The 19,484-nt window shown below is 45.9% G+C and overlaps 2 protein-coding genes across 2 annotated transcripts; both read right to left on the bottom strand.

The window, feature by feature from the left end:
- Positions 1-1,275: 1,275 nt before the first annotated feature.
- LOC147254449 (isoamyl acetate-hydrolyzing esterase 1 homolog) lies at positions 1,276-3,279 on the bottom strand. The gene is made up of 4 exons (XM_086215843.1): positions 3,264-3,279; positions 2,934-3,095; positions 2,736-2,857; positions 1,276-1,452 (listed from the first exon to the last, which is right to left on the bottom strand). Exons 1-4 carry the CDS (start codon positions 3,277-3,279, stop codon positions 1,276-1,278), a joined length of 477 nt encoding a protein of 158 aa, XP_086071969.1.
- Positions 3,280-11,993: 8,714 nt separating this feature from the next.
- Positions 11,994-13,997, bottom strand: LOC147254448 (isoamyl acetate-hydrolyzing esterase 1 homolog). The gene is made up of 4 exons (XM_086215834.1): positions 13,982-13,997; positions 13,652-13,813; positions 13,454-13,575; positions 11,994-12,170 (listed from the first exon to the last, which is right to left on the bottom strand). Exons 1-4 carry the CDS (start codon positions 13,995-13,997, stop codon positions 11,994-11,996), a joined length of 477 nt encoding a protein of 158 aa, XP_086071960.1.
- Positions 13,998-19,484: the final 5,487 nt, after the last annotated feature.

The following is a 19,484-nucleotide window of genomic DNA, read 5'->3' as shown; positions in this document are numbered from 1 at the left end:
TCCCCTGTTCAGTGTGCTGGGCTGGGCTACATCTCCTGTTGTTCAAATAAAGACTGGAACAATAAAACTTCTGCTTATTGTGTTGCATTTGTTTTAGCAGTGTGATTTTCCTATTGTCCTATGTTATAGTGAATAAATACACACACACACACACACACACACAGGTTTACCTTTATTACCTTTCTGTTGGTCTAGTAAAGAGTAGAATTAACCCTCTCCTATCCCAATAAGGTGATTTTATTGCTTTTATGTGTGGTTGCTACTCTGTCCAGAAGGCCGACTGAAGGTAAGATGAAGCAGGCAGCTCATGATGGCGCTCTTGTTTGTCTGATTATTAAGACGACCGCCATCATTGAACTACCTTCATGTGATGAATCTGCTGCATTGCTACATGCTATGCAAAATCATTAAGTGGAAGCTTCAAGAATATATACTTTATATCGACCTATAAATATCTACATATGTATGTAGATATTTATACACAAACACATCTATATCTTTCTATAGACAGACAGATGGATGTCGATCTCAGCTAAGTAAAGAAAAACAAGAGTCCATCTCTAGTTAAAAAACTGAAGGTCAGTCAGTTTGGAAAATTACAAAAACTTGAACGTGTCCCCCAGAGCAGTCAAAAAAACCATCAAGCGCTGCAACAAACCGGGCTCATGAGGACCGCCCCAGGAAAGGAGGACCAAGAGTCTCCTCTGCTGCTGAGGACCAGTTCACCCGAGTCACCAGCCTCAGGAATCTCAAGTTAACAGCACCTCAGATTAGAGCTCAGATAAAAGCCACCCAGGGTTCTGGTAGCAGACACATCTAGACACCCACTGAGACTCAGAGGAGACTGAGCCGATCAGGCCTCTGTGGTCCAACAGCTGCTAAGAAACCACTGCTAAGGAAAAGCAACAAGCAGGAGAGATTCGTTTGGGCCAAGAAACACAAGGAATGGACATCAGACCAGTGGAGATCTGGGCTTTGGTCTGAGGAGTCCAAATTAGAGATCTTTGGCTCCACCTGCCGTGTCTTTGTGCGATCGATATTTTTTGTTAGAATGACACCACCTTTCAGACAAAATAATGGTCAATCTGCTGCGCTTTAATATTTGTTAAACCTCTCTTGATTATAAGCTGCTTTGGAGCAGGTGAGAGCAGCGTCAGCTACCATCGCCATGGAACCGCTGAAGCTCGCTGGCCAACCTTCTTCTTAGTCCAGACTTCAGGTGAGTGATTTCTGCTGCAACAGGTCCATCATACAAAGACATTGTCCTCATCCTCCTCACTGGTCACAGAGCAGGCTGGTCTCAGGGCTGCTGGTGTCCACGTCCCCCCAGTAAGGCAGGATGAAGGGCAGGTGGGCTACGCGTCTCTCCAGCAGACCCCACAAGTGCTGGCTCACAAACTGGTTGCCCTTGTCAGAGAAGTGGAGTCCGTCAGACAGGTAGATGGTGTAGTCCTGGAGAGAGTCCACAGGCTGGATTTAGACAAAGCACAGGTCCTGAATATGGAGATTTCTTTCTTTCCACATGAAATAGAGGAACAGCCATTTATGGTCTTCAGTATACTGAGCATCACACACTCTTACATCTGAATGGAGACTTGTTTCCCTTGTATCTTCTTACATTTATTGAAATGGTCTTTTAGTATCTTCCAGTTTGATTGGCGATGTAGAAATTCCTTCTAAAACACAGTTTTATAAACAACAGTTTCCATGTCTGACCCTCCCATTTCCCTCGGCCCAATCCTATTATGTTTGCTCGACACACTCGTTCTTTCTTTATTCCGTGAACTCTTTAACGCTTAATTTGACCCCCTGAACATGCATGAAATTCGCTGAAATTTGGCACGCACGTCCGGTCTGGCGAAAAATTTAATATATTTTTTTTAAATTCCACAAAAACTCAATAGCACCACCTAGGGAGCCAAAAAACTAAAACAAAAACATTGGACCGCTATAACTGCTTCCACTAATGTCCCACAGACATGGGACCAACACCGTTGGACTCGTCTCATCAAGACGAAAAATTCATATGCGCTGACCTCTCACCTATCTACAACAGAATGTCCACAAATTGGACAAAACTGTTCAAAAAAGGACTTTTTTTACTCCCCGAACAAAATCGATCTCCTCCTAAGCCGTTAATGGCAGCGCTTCCAAACTTTCACACACTACTCTCCCAACTGTGCTCTACAAACTGATGTCTTTACATTCCACTTTTGACCAACATATGCAGAGTTATGACTGGTTTTCACAGTAAAACTGCCAAATCCTCCTCTGCTCTCCACTCTGACACAGATGGCAGAGAGCGAGCAGAGAAGGGAGGGGCTCTTAAAGGGCCGGCTCTCAGCTCTGCAGTCACACTGTGCAGCGAACTGAGGCTCGTATCTCCTAAACTACAAGGCCTAGGGATTTGCCGATTACACCGTTGGATTGGGGCTGGTGTCAAGGACGCGGCCGCAGGCCACGCGGGGGATCAGGCCCTAACAACGCTGCTTGCAGCTTCAATTTTATCAGCTGATTGGTTCATTTATTCACCGATGTTTCCTTGAAGAATCAAAAACAAAACCAGAAGTTTCATTCAAAGAAGTTACTGGAGCTCATTCATCTTTTCTGCACACAGGAAGCTGACTTGCTGACTAAAATCAAGCATTCAATCAGAGTGAATTCATTAGAGGCGCACAAAGTGAATGTTCTGTCCCGTCTGTTCTTCGGCTCTTCTGTCCCTTCTAGCAGCCCACCTGTCCATCCTTCTGCATGAGCGTCCACAGGCCCAGGACGTCTGCACCACACTGACCTGCCGCCTGGATGCACGCCTGAGCGTACTGTCCCGCTACGGCGTTGTGGCGATTCAGAGGACTCCCTGGGAGACATGTACACAAGCTCTAATTATCTCTGCAGGTTGATGTGTGAGCCAACAAGGACGGAACATGCTCAACCTTTCAGAACGCACTCCTTCTCCCAGGCTGGCTCGTGGAGAGGAGGAGGGGTGATGAAGATGATTTTATCTACCGATACTCCGGCAGAAGCCAGAAGCCTGGTGATCTCCTTCAGGTTCTCGGAGTACTCCTGCAGAGGAACATGCTGCTGAGGGTTCTTATCTACACAACAGGAAAATCAAAAGGAATGATCAGCTACAACGTCGCACCATGACACTTTTAACACAAGTAACACGCACACACTATTTTTTGGGAGAGCACATTTATACCAGCTGACCGCTAGTTAGCTTAGCACATCTGAATGGTAGTGGATGGTAAGTGTTAGCGTACCTCTGTCATGCCTCATCAAATAGATCCACTTCAGGGTTTTGTCTGTGCAGCAGCCATCATCCTCATCCTCTCAACAAAATCAATGGTTCTGTTTAGTAGGTGGACGTTTAGAGGCGCTGCACAAAATCACTGCACTGGTAAGAGGAGGTGGAGCTGCTGCCATTTTTGACAGACGTTTAGTCATAAATCCCAAACCCAAAATAAGTTTCAATTCATTTGAAAGCCTGATTCTTGGTTTGTCTCGTCCAGCCTCTTATTTATTGTTGTGTACCGCCCTCCTGGTCCTCACTCTGAATTCTCAAGCATTTATATCCAGTTTAGTCCTCAAATCAGATTACGTCATTATTGTAGGTGACTTAAGTATTCATGAGGATGTTGATAACAACAGTCTGTGTGCTGCATTTCTCTCTCTTCTAGACTCAATTGGTTTCCATCAGTCTGTTCATGAACCGACTCACCGTCACAACCACATCCTCCACCTCGTCCTGACGTATGGAATTGAAGCTGAACATCTAGTTGTATTTCCACAGAAGGCGCTTTTTATCAGACCATCAATTAATCACTTCTGAATGAACACTGATCGACTACACTTCACTCAGGAAAACGGTGGTTTCCAGATGTTTATCTGATCAGGCTGTAGCTAGATTTAAGGAAGCGATTCCTTTGGCGCTAAGTTCAGTGTCATGTCCCATTGTTACAGAGGACACTATTGTTAACCTTCGTCCCTCCCAAAGTGACCATTTCATCGATAGTGCAGCAGGCACCTTAAGAACAACTTTGGACTCAATTGCCCCACTAAAAAAGAAATCTATGAATCCACGGAAACAAGCACCTTGGGACGATTCAGAAACCAGACAGCTTAAACAAAACCCCCAGAAGTTAGAGAGAATATGGTGCTCTCCCAAACTGGAGGAGTCTCATATTATCTAGCAAGACAGCCTTAAAAGTTATAAGAAAGCCCTTCGTATAGCGAGAGCAGCCTACTACTCGACACTAATAGAGGAACACAAGAACAACCCCAGGTTCCTCTTCAGTATTGTAACCAGACTGACAGAGAGCCACAGCTCTACTGAACCAAGCATTCCTGTTTCCCTGGGCAGCAAAGATTTCATGGATTTCTTTAATGACAAAATTGTCCTTATTAGAGAGAAAATTCATCTCCTCCTGCCTTCAGCTGACAACATGGCACCTACAACCTCAGAAGCCTCAGAGGCTGCTGGAGGACCAGACATACACTTAGACAGTTTTTCTACTCTGAGCCTTCATGAGCTCAGTTCAATCATTTCCTCCTCTCAACCATCCACCTGTCCTCTAGACCCCATCCCAACTAAGCCTAACTAAGCTAATCCCTCGTTAGCTCCTCTCTCTTAGATATGATCAATGTGTCACTGTTAACTGTTTACGCCCTACAGTCCTTTAAATTTGCAGTAATTAGACCCCTTCTCTAAAAAGCAACCCTGGATCCAGAAGTTTTGGCCAACTACAGACCAACATCAAATCTTCCATTTCTCTCCAAAATTCTGGAGAAAGCAGTTGCTAAACAGCTCTGTGACTTTCTCCACAGCAACAGCTTATTAGAGGATTTCCAGTCAGGTTTCAGGGTTCATCATAGCACAGAAACAGCACTAGTCAGACTTACCAATGACCTCCTACTAGCATCAGATGAGGGACTCGTCTCTGTGCTGGTCCTATTAGATCTTAGTGCAGCTTTTGATACCATTGATCACCACATCCTTCTACAGAGACTGGAACATAACATTGGCATTACAGGAACTGCACTAAACTGGTTCAGGTCATATTTACTAGGTTGATCTCAGTTCGTACTTGCTAATGATAAACCCTCGGAAACCACTGCAGTCACTTATGGTGTTCCACAAGGCTCTGTGCTTGGACCAGTCCTATTCACCCTTTATCTGCTTCCTCTCGGTCACATTATTAGGAATCACTCAATTGCTTCCCAGATCCCGGGTGCTGCTGGAGGAGGCTGCAGACCTGAAGGGGCTCAACCTGCCACCCGTAGATCCACCTGCTCACGTCCCCATCTGTCCATCAGTCTCTTCCCTTCTCTCTCTCTTTATCTCTGTCCAACTCTTTCCTTCTGCATATCTGTCTTCCTCCATTATCTGTCTTTGTCTCTGCCCCGCTCTCCTGCTCTCTTTCCCCCCAACCGGTCAAAGCAGAAGGCCGTCTCCATTGAGCCTTGATCTGCTCGACGTTCCTGCCTGTTAAAAGGAAGGTTTTTGTCACCGCTGTTGCAGGACGTGCTTGCTGATGGAGAATTGTTGGGTGTAAATTGATTGAAGGAGTGTGGTACTAGACCTGCTCTACCTGTAAAGTGTCATGAGATAACTTTTGTTGTGATTTGGTGCTATACAAATAAAATTGACTTGACTTGGTTTTGTCATGAAGGTAGTAGCAGTCGTATCCAAGTATCTGATTACACAATTACAATATCTCTCTAGCCCGAAATTCTTTACAAACCGATTTGTATTAATAAAAGCCAAAAGTATTTCAAAGTAATTGATGACGTTTGTTGGAGATATGCTAACACTTCCCATCCACCACCATTCATTGTGCTAAGCTAAGGGTGGGCCTTAGCTCCCCATATCAAGTATGCAGAGGACAACTTTGCCCCTTTCCCACTGCACCAAAAACGTGGGTCAACACGGGTTTTTCTGCACTCTGTGGGTCGAGTTGACATTTCGACCCACATCGACCAACTCGCCAAGCGACTCGGGTATTTAGCGGCTCGGTTCGCCTGCAGTTCAGGAGAAGCATCAGAATGGAGTAAAAATGGAATGGATACCACTTCAGTCAAAGATGGACAGCTTGTATCGTCCCATGTTTAACGTCCTCTTGTCCCTCCTCAGAATCAAGAAATGCTGAACAACCTCAAGTTGGCGTCCGTGCGCATCGTCAAGCATCCTCAGCTTCCCTCCTCCTCCGCCGGCCAGACCATGCCCTCCTCCCTACTCCCACCGCCTCAGCAGCAGATGAGCAGGGCAAGCGCTCCTCTCGGGGCCAGCAGCAGCAGTACCCTGGCCCCCAGGCCAAGCTACGTTCCCACCCCGGACAGCGCAGGGGGGTTACGGATGGCCACCATCCAGGAGGACACCAGCAGCGGCTCTCACCTGGGAGAGGAGGGCCAGCAGGAAGATTTCACAACCGGAGGAGCCTGCTCGTCGGCTACGGGATCCTCCTACGAGGATCTGACCGAACAGACGCAGCAAGCCAGAGACCGGCGGCCCCTCAAGAGGCAGGAATGCTTTGATACCAAAGAGACAGAGTGCTGAATTCCAACCATCACAAGCACCCTAATGCTTTCGGGAACATGCACACACATGCAGCATTATGTGCATTTTTCTATTAAGAGCCGTGTCACTGGTCACATGTCTGTAACAGAGCTGATGAGGACACCAGTCCAAGGACCTGATCACCACTGTAGATGAAACAGATTACATGTTGCTGCAGTTAATTGAGATGTGATGTCATATTTTCATGTGCCATTGGTGGAAAAGCCTTTTTCAGTTCAGCAGGTGGGTCCTGGCCCACTTGCTAGCTTTATCTCGGACCAGAACCCCAAACCATTACAATGTCCCCCAGTGGCAGCCTGTTGTATAGATACATGTCAGGGCAACACAGTGCTACAATCCTGATTCAGAACAGAGCGTCAGGTTAAAAGCTTCCATCTTGCTTTCCTTCACCCACTAAAAACCTCATATACCAAGTACTGTCTTTAATGGTCCAATATTTGTAGAAATGAATATTTATCATTAATATTAAGTGTATCTGTGTAGAAGGAAACATTTCTGTATAATACAGACTGATGATGATTGTTGTGTCCTGGATCTTTGTTTCATAGCTGCACTTGGAAGGAGTGTCCGTGTTCCTGGAGACTTGTTTTAGAAACCCCTTGACTGTGCCGTTTCATCATTGGCGTGTTGAGTAGATGCAGGCTGGCGTGTTTAAGCATCCATCATTTTTATGTGGACGATTCATACATGAGTACTCGGGAGTACACAGGCAGTAAGTACATCACATATTTAATCATACAGAGGATTTTTCTGTTGGCAGAACCAATCGGGTATCAAATCGATTGTTAATAAAGAACAACAATCAAAAATAAACCATCTCTTTGACATGTACTGAGTGACTGAGACATCTTTCACTGCCCAACAGGACTGAAGTCATTCAGTCGCTCCTGGCAATCTTTTCTCTCCGATTCCCATCAGCTGACTGACATTAAAAAGGCTCTTGAGGAGCAGTCGTACTAAATACGTGATTGACATACTTCAGTTGGACCCCCAGTAATGACAACCACTGAACCTTCTCTGGTTTTGAAGTCATTTCTTCTGCAGCAAGAAGGGAACGTGGATAGCCGGTCCTTAAGGTTGTCCAACAAGCTGCCTCTTGATTTGCTGTGCATGTGCCATCTTGAATCACGCGTCTCGCCGCTGTTGCCTGCTGTGTTTTAACTGCGACGAGTGACATGCTGATGTCTGCTGAGTGGACGTGAAGCGTTACCACCCAGGACTCACCTGTGTTTGTCTGTCAGATGAAGGATGTGTGGATTATTAATGATTCTATGCATAGAAATGTTCTTTCTTGCATCACTCATATGCACCTGTTAATTAAAAAATAAACTTTATCGTGAAATCTGAACCTTTTACGCTTGTTCTCTCCTTTGATGTAACAGGAAATACGACGTAGATGAACAGCGTGAGTGCAGTCCAGTGTCACGTGCTCAGGTTTCTGTACTACAAAGAAGGGTCAAGGGAAAAATAGATGAGATTCTAATCACAACTATTTGTTCCCTACCACATGAAAATATTAGCATTTGCTTCTATTCCAGCGAGGCCTTTTAAATAATTGGTATGCAGAAGATGAAGTCAGAGAAACATAAATTTTTGCGAGTTAAGGGGCTTTGTTGTCAAATGAATATAAAAACATAACTCAAAGTGACAAATCTGCTGTGCAACATTAAAAGGACAGGTAAGTGTAGCATGGTCTCAAGCAGAGAAGGTCCAGGTATGGCTGAAGTTTGTTAAAACATTCCATAGTTAACTTTTTCCCTGGAGCTCTTCAGAATCTTTCAGGAAATCAGGAATATAATGTTTGTGCGTGCATGTGTGTGTGTGTGTCCGCACTGGGGCCTCTCTGACTTTGACATCAAAGTTCTGACCTCCATCTCTGGCTTTGATCTCCAAATTCTGAGTTCTGAGCTCAGTTGGTGTCAGAGTTCTGTCTGAGATCTCTGCCATGTCTGTGGTTTCATGTTAACCTGTCATCTGTGTGATCTAAAGGGTGATTTTACAAACATATAAAGAAACTCGGCACCACCAGAGATCGTATGAACACACGGTGGCATCAGACACCGAAGCAGCCTTTAAAACAGGATTTCTGCAAACCAAGACAGAACCTGTGTGACAGCGACATGGAGACGGGAACCTTTTTTCAAACTGTGGTCAGAAAAAGACCAAGAGAGGATTCTGAGGATTCAGAAGACGTGGGAACATTTTACCCCCCTGCAAAAAGAGCGAGGACCTCGCTCTTCCTGCCCTGGTGTGACTTCCAGTCGTCTGAGCCTGACGTTCACTGGTGTCATGAGGAGACTGAATGTCGGACTTTGGCCAGGAGAAGGAAGAGGGATGAGTCAGAAGACTCAGACGAGGACGCTCACACACCTCCACTCAAAAGAGCGAGGCACTCTTCATCCCCTCTCCCTTATTGTGTGTCAGTGCCTCCAAGCGTCTGCCAGGCTCCAAGTGAGGGTTCTGGCCTTGTGAAGACACGGACGGAGCAGGGCTGCGGTGTTGTCCGCCCTTCAGTTATCAAGATGGCACCTAAAACTTCCTCCTGCGACAACACCGAGCGCACAGCCACACAAAACAATGGTGACCAGGAGGACAATAACTCAAGTGGTGACCAGGATGGAGCCCCAAACGTTGAGGAGACCAAGCAGTCATTTGTGTTCGGTCAGAACATCAGAGACCGAGCCAAGCTGGATGATCACAGCACAGAGGAGTCCACTGATGACAGTGTGCTTCTGCCAGAAACAAGCAGCAACTATTTCATGGAGTACCTCTCTGCCACCAATGAATTTAATGGAAGCAGTTCCTGTTGGACAACGTCTGGGGACTGGCAGAGTCTCACCAACTGGAAGTCCTCCAGTGAAGGTGAGACAGGGGTTTCAGCTGCCCCTGCTGAGGACAGTAATCCAAGAGGTGACCCAGATGGAAGCCGAAAAGAGACGGAGACCAATGTGTCTTTTGTATTCGGCCAGAACTTTGAAGACAGAGTCAAGATGGAAGAAAAATCAACAGAGGAGTCCACTGATGACAGTGTGCTTCTGCCAGAAACATGCAGCAACTACTTTATGGAGTACCTCTCTGCCACCAATGAATTTAACGGAAGCAGTTCCTGCAGTTGGACAACGTCTGGGGACTGGCAGAGTCTCACCAACTGGAGGTCCTCCAGTGAAGCTGAGACAGAGGTTCCAGCTGCCCCTGCTGAGGACCTTAATCCAAGAGGTGACCCAAATGGAAGCCGAAAAGAGACGGAGACCAATGTGTCTTTTGTATTCGGCCAGAACTTTGCAGACAGAGTCAAGATGGAAGAAAAATCATCGGAGGAATCAACGGATGACACTGTGCCTCCAGAGAGCACAAACTATTTTATGCAGTACCTCTCTGCACACAACCAGCTGACAACAAGCAGCTCAGATGGTTGGGCGAAATCTGGGGGCTGGCAGAGTCTCACAGACTGCAAGTCGTCCAGGGAAGCTGAGACAGAGGTTCCAGCTGCCCCTGCTTCCACAACCTCTCTGCTGGAGTCTGCAGCAGCGTTCATGGAGTCAACGGCCCAGAAGTCCTGCACTCTAGAAGAGGTTGATATGCAAACTGGAGAGGAATCAGAAGACAACATTTTGCAGATGCAGTGCAAACTGTTTGTCTTCGACAAGTCAGGTCAGTTGTGGGTGGACAAAGGCCCAGGGTCCTTGAGGCTAAATGACCTGGTGGGGACAGGTGGAACAAAGCAGTCCCGCCTGGTGATCAGGGCCAACGGCAGCCTGCGGGTGCTGCTGAACACCACCCTTTGGCCCCAGATGAAGGTGGACAAGGACGGCACTAAGAGAGTGAGAATCACTGCCATGGACACAGAGGACCAGAAGGTCAAGGTCTTCCTAGTATCTGGTGTTCCTTATGATGTGGAGCAGCTGGCTACAGGTTTACAGCGCCGAATTTACACCCTCGCTGCCACTGCCAAGGAGGACACAGATTATGACCCTGAGGCTGAGTGGTGAAAGGACACCAGGAAGAACTTCTCCACTCAGGCCCAGGCTGGATTCAGGAGGACATGAGGGCAGCCCTCTAAGAAGCTCCTGATGGCATCTCCACCGACATCCCTGACCAACATGGAGCTCCAGACATGAGAAGATGGGCTCCAGGAAAAAAATCCCCTGTTCAGTGTGCTGGGCTGGGCTACATCTCCTGTTGTTCAAATAAAGACTGGAACAATAAAACTTCTGCTTATTGTGTTGCATTTGTTTTAGCAGTGTGATTTTCCTATTGTCCTATGTTATAGTGAATAAATACACACACACACACACACACACACAGGTTTACCTTTATTACCTTTCTGTTGGTCTAGTAAAGAGTAGAATTAACCCTCTCCTATCCCAATAAGGTGATTTTATTGCTTTTATGTGTGGTTGCTACTCTGTCCAGAAGGCCGACTGAAGGTAAGATGAAGCAGGCAGCTCATGATGGCGCTCTTGTTTGTCTGATTATTAAGACGACCGCCATCATTGAACTACCTTCATGTGATGAATCTGCTGCATTGCTACATGCTATGCAAAATCATTAAGTGGAAGCTTCAAGAATATATACTTTATATCGACCTATAAATATCTACATATGTATGTAGATATTTATACACAAACACATCTATATCTTTCTATAGACAGACAGATGGATGTCGATCTCAGCTAAGTAAAGAAAAACAAGAGTCCATCTCTAGTTAAAAAACTGAAGGTCAGTCAGTTTGGAAAATTACAAAAACTTGAACGTGTCCCCAGAGCAGTCAAAAAAACCATCAAGCGCTGCGGCTCAAGCCTGGGCTCAGTAAAGCAAGCTTATAAAGCAAGAGAGGTTTGGTAAGCAGAATATAGAAGAGCGCAGCAGGAGTTGAGCCGATTAGTTTGTCTGAAAGGTGTAGAACATGCTAAGGCAAAAAATATCGATTCGCAACAAAGACACGGCAGGTGGAGCCAAAGATCTCTAATTTGACTCCTCAGACCAGAAGCCCAGATCTCCACTGGTCTGATGTCCATTCCTTGTGTTTCTTGGCCCAAACGAACTCTCTCTGTGCTAGATTCGTTTGGGCCAAGAAACACAAGGAATGGACATCAGACCAGTGGAGATCTGGGCTTTGGTCTGAGGAGTCCAAATTAGAGATCTTTGGCTCCACCTGCCGTGTCTTTGTGCGATCGATATTTTTTGTTAGAATGACACCACCTTTCAGACAAAATAATGGTCAATCTGCTGCGCTTTAATATTTGTTAAACCTCTCTTGATTATAAGCTGCTTTTGAGCAGGTGAGAGCAGCGTCAGCTACCATCGCCATGGAACCGCTGAAGCTCGCTGGCCAACCTTCTTCTTAGTCCAGACTTCAGGTGAGTGATTTCTGCTGCAACAGGTCCATCATACAAAGACATTGTCCTCATCCTCCTCACTGGTCACAGAGCAGGCTGGTCTCAGGGCTGCTGGTGTCCACGTCCCCCCAGTAAGGCAGGATGAAGGGCAGGTGGGCTACGCGTCTCTCCAGCAGACCCCACAAGTGCTGGCTCACAAACTGGTTGCCCTTGTCAGAGAAGTGGAGTCCGTCAGACAGGTAGATGGTGTAGTCCTGGAGAGAGTCCACAGGCTGGATTTAGACAAAGCACAGGTCCTGAATATGGAGATTTCTTTCTTTCCACATGAAATAGAGGAACAGCCATTTATGGTCTTCAGTATACTGAGCATCACACACTCTTACATCTGAATGGAGACTTGTTTCCCTTGTATCTTCTTACATTTATTGAAATGGTCTTTTAGTATCTTCCAGTTTGATTGGCGATGTAGAAATTCCTTCTAAAACACAGTTTTATAAACAACAGTTTCCATGTCTGACCCTCCCATTTCCCTCGGCCCAATCCTATTATGTTTGCTCGACACACTCGTTCTTTCTTTATTCCGTGAACTCTTTAACGCTTAATTTGACCCCCTGAACATGCATGAAATTCGCTGAAATTTGGCACGCACGTCCGGTCTGGCGAAAAATTTAATATATTTTTTTTAAATTCCACAAAAACTCAATAGCACCACCTAGGGAGCCAAAAAACTAAAACAAAAACATTGGACCGCTATAACTGCTTCCACTAATGTCCCACAGACATGGGACCAACACCGTTGGACTCGTCTCATCAAGACGAAAAATTCATATGCGCTGACCTCTCACCTATCTACAACAGAATGTCCACAAATTGGACAAAACTGTTCAAAAAAGGACTTTTTTTACTCCCCGAACAAAATCGATCTCCTCCTAAGCCGTTAATGGCAGCGCTTCCAAACTTTCACACACTACTCTCCCAACTGTGCTCTACAAACTGATGTCTTTACATTCCACTTTTGACCAACATATGCAGAGTTATGACTGGTTTTCACAGTAAAACTGCCAAATCCTCCTCTGCTCTCCACTCTGACACAGATGGCAGAGAGCGAGCAGAGAAGGGAGGGGCTCTTAAAGGGCCGGCTCTCAGCTCTGCAGTCACACTGTGCAGCGAACTGAGGCTCGTATCTCCTAAACTACAAGGCCTAGGGATTTGCCGATTACACCGTTGGATTGGGGCTGGTGTCAAGGACGCGGCCGCAGGCCACGCGGGGGATCAGGCCCTAACAACGCTGCTTGCAGCTTCAATTTTATCAGCTGATTGGTTCATTTATTCACCGATGTTTCCTTGAAGAATCAAAAACAAAACCAGAAGTTTCATTCAAAGAAGTTACTGGAGCTCATTCATCTTTTCTGCACACAGGAAGCTGACTTGCTGACTAAAATCAAGCATTCAATCAGAGTGAATTCATTAGAGGCGCACAAAGTGAATGTTCTGTCCCGTCTGTTCTTCGGCTCTTCTGTCCCTTCTAGCAGCCCACCTGTCCATCCTTCTGCATGAGCGTCCACAGGCCCAGGACGTCTGCACCACACTGACCTGCCGCCTGGATGCACGCCTGAGCGTACTGTCCCGCTACGGCGTTGTGGCGATTCAGAGGACTCCCTGGGAGACATGTACACAAGCTCTAATTATCTCTGCAGGTTGATGTGTGAGCCAACAAGGACGGAACATGCTCAACCTTTCAGAACGCACTCCTTCTCCCAGGCTGGCTCGTGGAGAGGAGGAGGGGTGATGAAGATGATTTTATCTACCGATACTCCGGCAGAAGCCAGAAGCCTGGTGATCTCCTTCAGGTTCTCGGAGTACTCCTGCAGAGGAACATGCTGCTGAGGGTTCTTATCTACACAACAGGAAAATCAAAAGGAATGATCAGCTACAACGTCGCACCATGACACTTTTAACACAAGTAACACGCACACACTATTTTTTGGGAGAGCACATTTATACCAGCTGACCGCTAGTTAGCTTAGCACATCTGAATGGTAGTGGATGGTAAGTGTTAGCGTACCTCTGTCATGCCTCATCAAATAGATCCACTTCAGGGTTTTGTCTGTGCAGCAGCCATCATCCTCATCCTCTCAACAAAATCAATGGTTCTGTTTAGTAGGTGGACGTTTAGAGGCGCTGCACAAAATCACTGCACTGGTAAGAGGAGGTGGAGCTGCTGCCATTTTTGACAGACGTTTAGTCATAAATCCCAAACCCAAAATAAGTTTCAATTCATTTGAAAGCCTGATTCTTGGTTTGTCTCGTCCAGCCTCTTATTTATTGTTGTGTACCGCCCTCCTGGTCCTCACTCTGAATTCTCAAGCATTTATATCCAGTTTAGTCCTCAAATCAGATTACGTCATTATTGTAGGTGACTTAAGTATTCATGAGGATGTTGATAACAACAGTCTGTGTGCTGCATTTCTCTCTCTTCTAGACTCAATTGGTTTCCATCAGTCTGTTCATGAACCGACTCACCGTCACAACCACACCCTCCACCTCGTCCTGACGTATGGAATTGAAGCTGAACATCTAGTTGTATTTCCACAGAAGGCGCTTTTTATCAGACCATCAATTAATCACTTCTGAATGAACACTGATCGACTACACTTCACTCAGGAAAACGGTGGTTTCCAGATGTTTATCTGATCAGGCTGTAGCTAGATTTAAGGAAGCGATTCCTTTGGCGCTAAGTTCAGTGTCATGTCCCATTGTTACAGAGGACACTATTGTTAACCTTCGTCCCTCCCAAAGTGACCATTTCATCGATAGTGCAGCAGGCACCTTAAGAACAACTTTGGACTCAATTGCCCCACTAAAAAAGAAATCTATGAATCCACGGAAACAAGCACCTTGGGACGATTCAGAAACCAGACAGCTTAAACAAAACCCCCAGAAGTTAGAGAGAATATGGTGCTCTCCCAAACTGGAGGAGTCTCATATTATCTAGCAAGACAGCCTTAAAAGTTATAAGAAAGCCCTTCGTATAGCGAGAGCAGCCTACTACTCGACACTAATAGAGGAACACAAGAACAACCCCAGGTTCCTCTTCAGTATTGTAACCAGACTGACAGAGAGCCACAGCTCTACTGAACCAAGCATTCCTGTTTCCCTGGGCAGCAAAGATTTCATGGATTTCTTTCATGACAAAATTGTCCTTATTAGAGAGAAAATTCATCTCCTCCTGCCTTCAGCTGACAACATGGCACCTACAACCTCAGAAGCCTCAGAGGCTGCTGGAGGACCAGACATACACTTAGACAGTTTTTCTACTCTGAGCCTTCATGAGCTCAGTTCAATCATTTCCTCCTCTCAACCATCCACCTGTCCTCTAGACCCCATCCCAACTAAGCCTAACTAAGCTAATCCCTCGTTAGCTCCTCTCTCTTAGATATGATCAATGTGTCACTGTTAACTGTTTACGCCCTACAGTCCTTTAAATTTGCAGTAATTAGACCCCTTCTCTAAAAAGCAACCCTGGATCCAGAAGTTTTGGCCAACTACAGACCAACATCAAATCTTCCATTTCTCTCCAAAATTCTGGAGAAAGCAGTTGCTAAACAGCTCTGTGACTTTCTCCACAGCAACAGCTTATTAGAGGATTTCCAGTCAGGTTTCAGGGTTCATCATAGCACAGAAACAGCACTAGTCAGACTTACCAATGACCTCCTACTAGCATCAGATGAGGGACTCGTCTCTGTGCTGGTCCTATTAGATCTTAGTGCAGCTTTTGATACCATTGATCACCACATCCTTCTACAGAGACTGGAACATAACATTGGCATTACAGGAACTGCACTAAACTGGTTCAGGTCATATTTACTAGGTTGATCTCAGTTCGTACTTGCTAATGATAAACCCTCGGAAACCACTGCAGTCACTTATGGTGTTCCACAAGGCTCTGTGCTTGGACCAGTCCTATTCACCCTTTATCTGCTTCCTCTCGGTCACATTATTAGGAATCACTCAATTGCTTCCCAGATCCCGGGTGCTGCTGGAGGAGGCTGCAGACCTGAAGGGGCTCAACCTGCCACCCGTAGATCCACCTGCTCACGTCCCCATCTGTCCATCAGTCTCTTCCCTTCTCTCTCTCTTTATCTCTGTCCAACTCTTTCCTTCTGCATATCTGTCTTCCTCCATTATCTGTCTTTGTCTCTGCCCCGCTCTCCTGCTCTCTTTCCCCCCAACCGGTCAAAGCAGAAGGCCGTCCCCATTGAGCCTTGATCTGCTCGACGTTCCTGCCTGTTAAAAGGAAGGTTTTTGTCACCGCTGTTGCAGGACGTGCTTGCTGATGGAGAATTGTTGGGTGTAAATTGATTGAAGGAGTGTGGTACTAGACCTGCTCTACCTGTAAAGTCTCATGAGATAACTTTTGTTGTGATTTGGTGCTATACAAATAAAATTGACTTGACTTGGTTTTGTCATGAAGGTAGTAGCAGTCGTATCCAAGTATCTGATTACACAATTACAATATCTCTCTAGCCCGAAATTCTTTACAAACCGATTTGTATTAATAAAAGCCAAAAGTATTTCAAAGTAATTGATGACGTTTGTTGGAGATATGCTAACACTTCCCATCCACCACCATTCATTGTGCTAAGCTAAGGGTGGGCCTTAGCTCCCCATATCAAGTATGCAGAGGGCAACTTTGCCCCTTTCCCACTGCACCAAAAACGTGGGTCAACACGGGTTTTTCTGCACTCTGTGGGTCGAGTTGACATTTCGACCCACATCGACCAACTCGCCAAGCGACTCGGGTATTTAGCGGCTCGGTTCGCCTGCAGTTCAGGAGAAGCATCAGAATGGAGTAAAAATGGAATGGATACCACTTCAGTCAAAGATGGACAGCTTGTATCGTCCCATGTTTAACGTCCTCTTGTCCCTCCTCAGAATCAAGAAATGCTGAACAACCTCAAGTTGGCGTCCGTGCGCATCGTCAAGCATCCTCAGCTTCCCTCCTCCTCCGCCGGCCAGACCATGCCCTCCTCCCTACTCCCACCGCCTCAGCAGCAGATGAGCAGGGCAAGCGCTCCTCTCGGGGCCAGCAGCAGCAGTACCCTGGCCCCCAGGCCAAGCTACGTTCCCACCCCGGACAGCGCAGGGGGGTTACGGATGGCCACCATCCAGGAGGACACCAGCAGCGGCTCTCACCTGGGAGAGGAGGGCCAGCAGGAAGATTTCACAACCGGAGGAGCCTGCTCGTCGGCTACGGGATCCTCCTACGAGGATCTGACCGAACAGACGCAGCAAGCCAGAGACCGGCGGCCCCTCAAGAGGCAGGAATGCTTTGATACCAAAGAGACAGAGTGCTGAATTCCAACCATCACAAGCACCCTAATGCTTTCGGGAACATGCACACACATGCAGCATTATGTGCATTTTTCTATTAAGAGCCGTGTCACTGGTCACATGTCTGTAACAGAGCTGATGAGGACACCAGTCCAAGGACCTGATCACCACTGTAGATGAAACAGATTACATGTTGCTGCAGTTAATTGAGATGTGATGTCATATTTTCATGTGCCATTGGTGGAAAAGCCTTTTTCAGTTCAGCAGGTGGGTCCTGGCCCACTTGCTAGCTTTATCTCGGACCAGAACCCCAAACCATTACAATGTCCCCCAGTGGCAGCCTGTTGTATAGATACATGTCAGGGCAACACAGTGCTACAATCCTGATTCAGAACAGAGCGTCAGGTTAAAAGCTTCCATCTTGCTTTCCTTCACCCACTAAAAACCTCATATACCAAGTACTGTCTTTAATGGTCCAATATTTGTAGAAATGAATATTTATCATTAATATTAAGTGTATCTGTGTAGAAGGAAACATTTCTGTATAATACAGACTGATGATGATTGTTGTGTCCTGGATCTTTGTTTCATAGCTGCACTTGGAAGGAGTGTCCGTGTTCCTGGAGACTTGTTTTAGAAACCCCTTGACTGTGCCGTTTCATCATTGGCGTGTTGAGTAGATGCAGGCTGGCGTGTTTAAGCATCCATCATTTTTATGTGGACGATTCATACATGAGTACTCGGGAGTACACAGGCAGTAAGTACATCACATATTTAATCATACAGAGGATTTTTCTGTTGGCAGAACCAATCGGGTATCAAATCGATTGTTAATAAAGAACAACAATCAAAAATAAACCATCTCTTTGACATGTACTGAGTGACTGAGACATCTTTCACTGCCCAACAGGACTGAAGTCATTCAGTCGCTCCTGGCAATCTTTTCTCTCCGATTCCCATCAGCTGACTGACATTAAAAAGGCTCTTGAGGAGCAGTCGTACTAAATACGTGATTGACATACTTCAGTTGGACCCCCAGTAATGACAACCACTGAACCTTCTCTGGTTTTGAAGTCATTTCTTCTGCAGCAAGAAGGGAACGTGGATAGCCGGTCCTTAAGGTTGTCCAACAAGCTGCCTCTTGATTTGCTGTGCATGTGCCATCTTGAATCACGCGTCTCGCCGCTGTTGCCTGCTGTGTTTTAACTGCGACGAGTGACATGCTGATGTCTGCTGAGTGGACGTGAAGCGTTACCACCCAGGACTCACCTGTGTTTGTCTGTCAGATGAAGGATGTGTGGATTATTAATGATTCTATGCATAGAAATGTTCTTTCTTGCATCACTCATATGCACCTGTTAATTAAAAAATAAACTTTATCGTGAAATCTGAACCTTTTACGCTTGTTCTCTCCTTTGATGTAACAGGAAATACGACGTAGATGAACAGCGTGAGTGCAGTCCAGTGTCACGTGCTCAGGTTTCTGTACTACAAAGAAGGGTCAAGGGAAAAATAGATGAGATTCTAATCACAACTATTTGTTCCCTACCACATGAAAATATTAGCATTTGCTTCTATTCCAGCGAGGCCTTTTAAATAATTGGTATGCAGAAGATAAAGTCAGAGAAACATAAATTTTTGCGAGTTAAGGGGCTTTGTTGTCAAATGAATATAAAAACATAACTCAAAGTGACAAATCTGCTGTGCAACATTAAAAGGACAGGTAAGTGTAGCATGGTCTCAAGCAGAGAAGGTCCAGGTATGGCTGAAGTTTGTTAAAACATTCCATAGTTAACTTTTTCCTTGGAGCTCTTCAGAATCTTTCAGGAAATCAGGAATATAATGTTTGTGCGTGCATGTGTGTGTGTGTGTCCGCACTGGGGCCTCTCTGACTTTGACATCAAAGTTCTGACCTCCATCTCTGGCTTTGATCTCCAAATTCTGAGTTCTGAGCTCAGTTGGTGTCAGAGTTCTGTCTGAGATCTCTGCCATGTCTGTGGTTTCATGTTAACCTGTCATCTGTGTGATCTAAAGGGTGATTTTACAAACATATAAAGAAACTCGGCACCACCAGAGATCGTATGAACACACGGCGGCATCAGACACCGAAGCAGCCTTTAAAACAGGATTTCTGCAAACCAAGACAGAACCTGTGTGACAGCGACATGGAGACGGGAACCTTTTTTCAAACTGTGGTCAGAAAAAGACCAAGAGAGGATTCTGAGGATTCAGAA

This window comes from Aulostomus chinensis, chromosome 10 (assembly GCF_037954235.1).
Source record: "Aulostomus chinensis isolate RoL2024-O1b breed Wild chromosome 10, RoL_Achi_v1.0, whole genome shotgun sequence".
NCBI lineage: Eukaryota > Metazoa > Chordata > Actinopteri > Syngnathiformes > Aulostomidae > Aulostomus > Aulostomus chinensis.
Note: the sequence above shows the minus strand (reverse complement) of the source record. Positions and strands in the feature narration are given on the sequence as shown.

Excerpts from the sequence above, each read along its gene's own strand:
- LOC147254449 (XM_086215843.1), bottom strand. Across the intron at positions 2,858-2,933 it reads GAAGGAGTGCGTTCTGAAAG|GGAGTCCTCTGAATCGCCAC; the intron begins GTTGAGCATGTT and ends CATGTCTCCCAG. Across the intron at positions 1,453-2,735 it reads TCATGCAGAAGGATGGACAG|GACTACACCATCTACCTGTC; the intron begins GTGGGCTGCTAG and ends GACTCTCTCCAG.
- LOC147254448 (XM_086215834.1), bottom strand. Across the intron at positions 13,576-13,651 it reads GAAGGAGTGCGTTCTGAAAG|GGAGTCCTCTGAATCGCCAC; the intron begins GTTGAGCATGTT and ends CATGTCTCCCAG. Across the intron at positions 12,171-13,453 it reads TCATGCAGAAGGATGGACAG|GACTACACCATCTACCTGTC; the intron begins GTGGGCTGCTAG and ends GACTCTCTCCAG.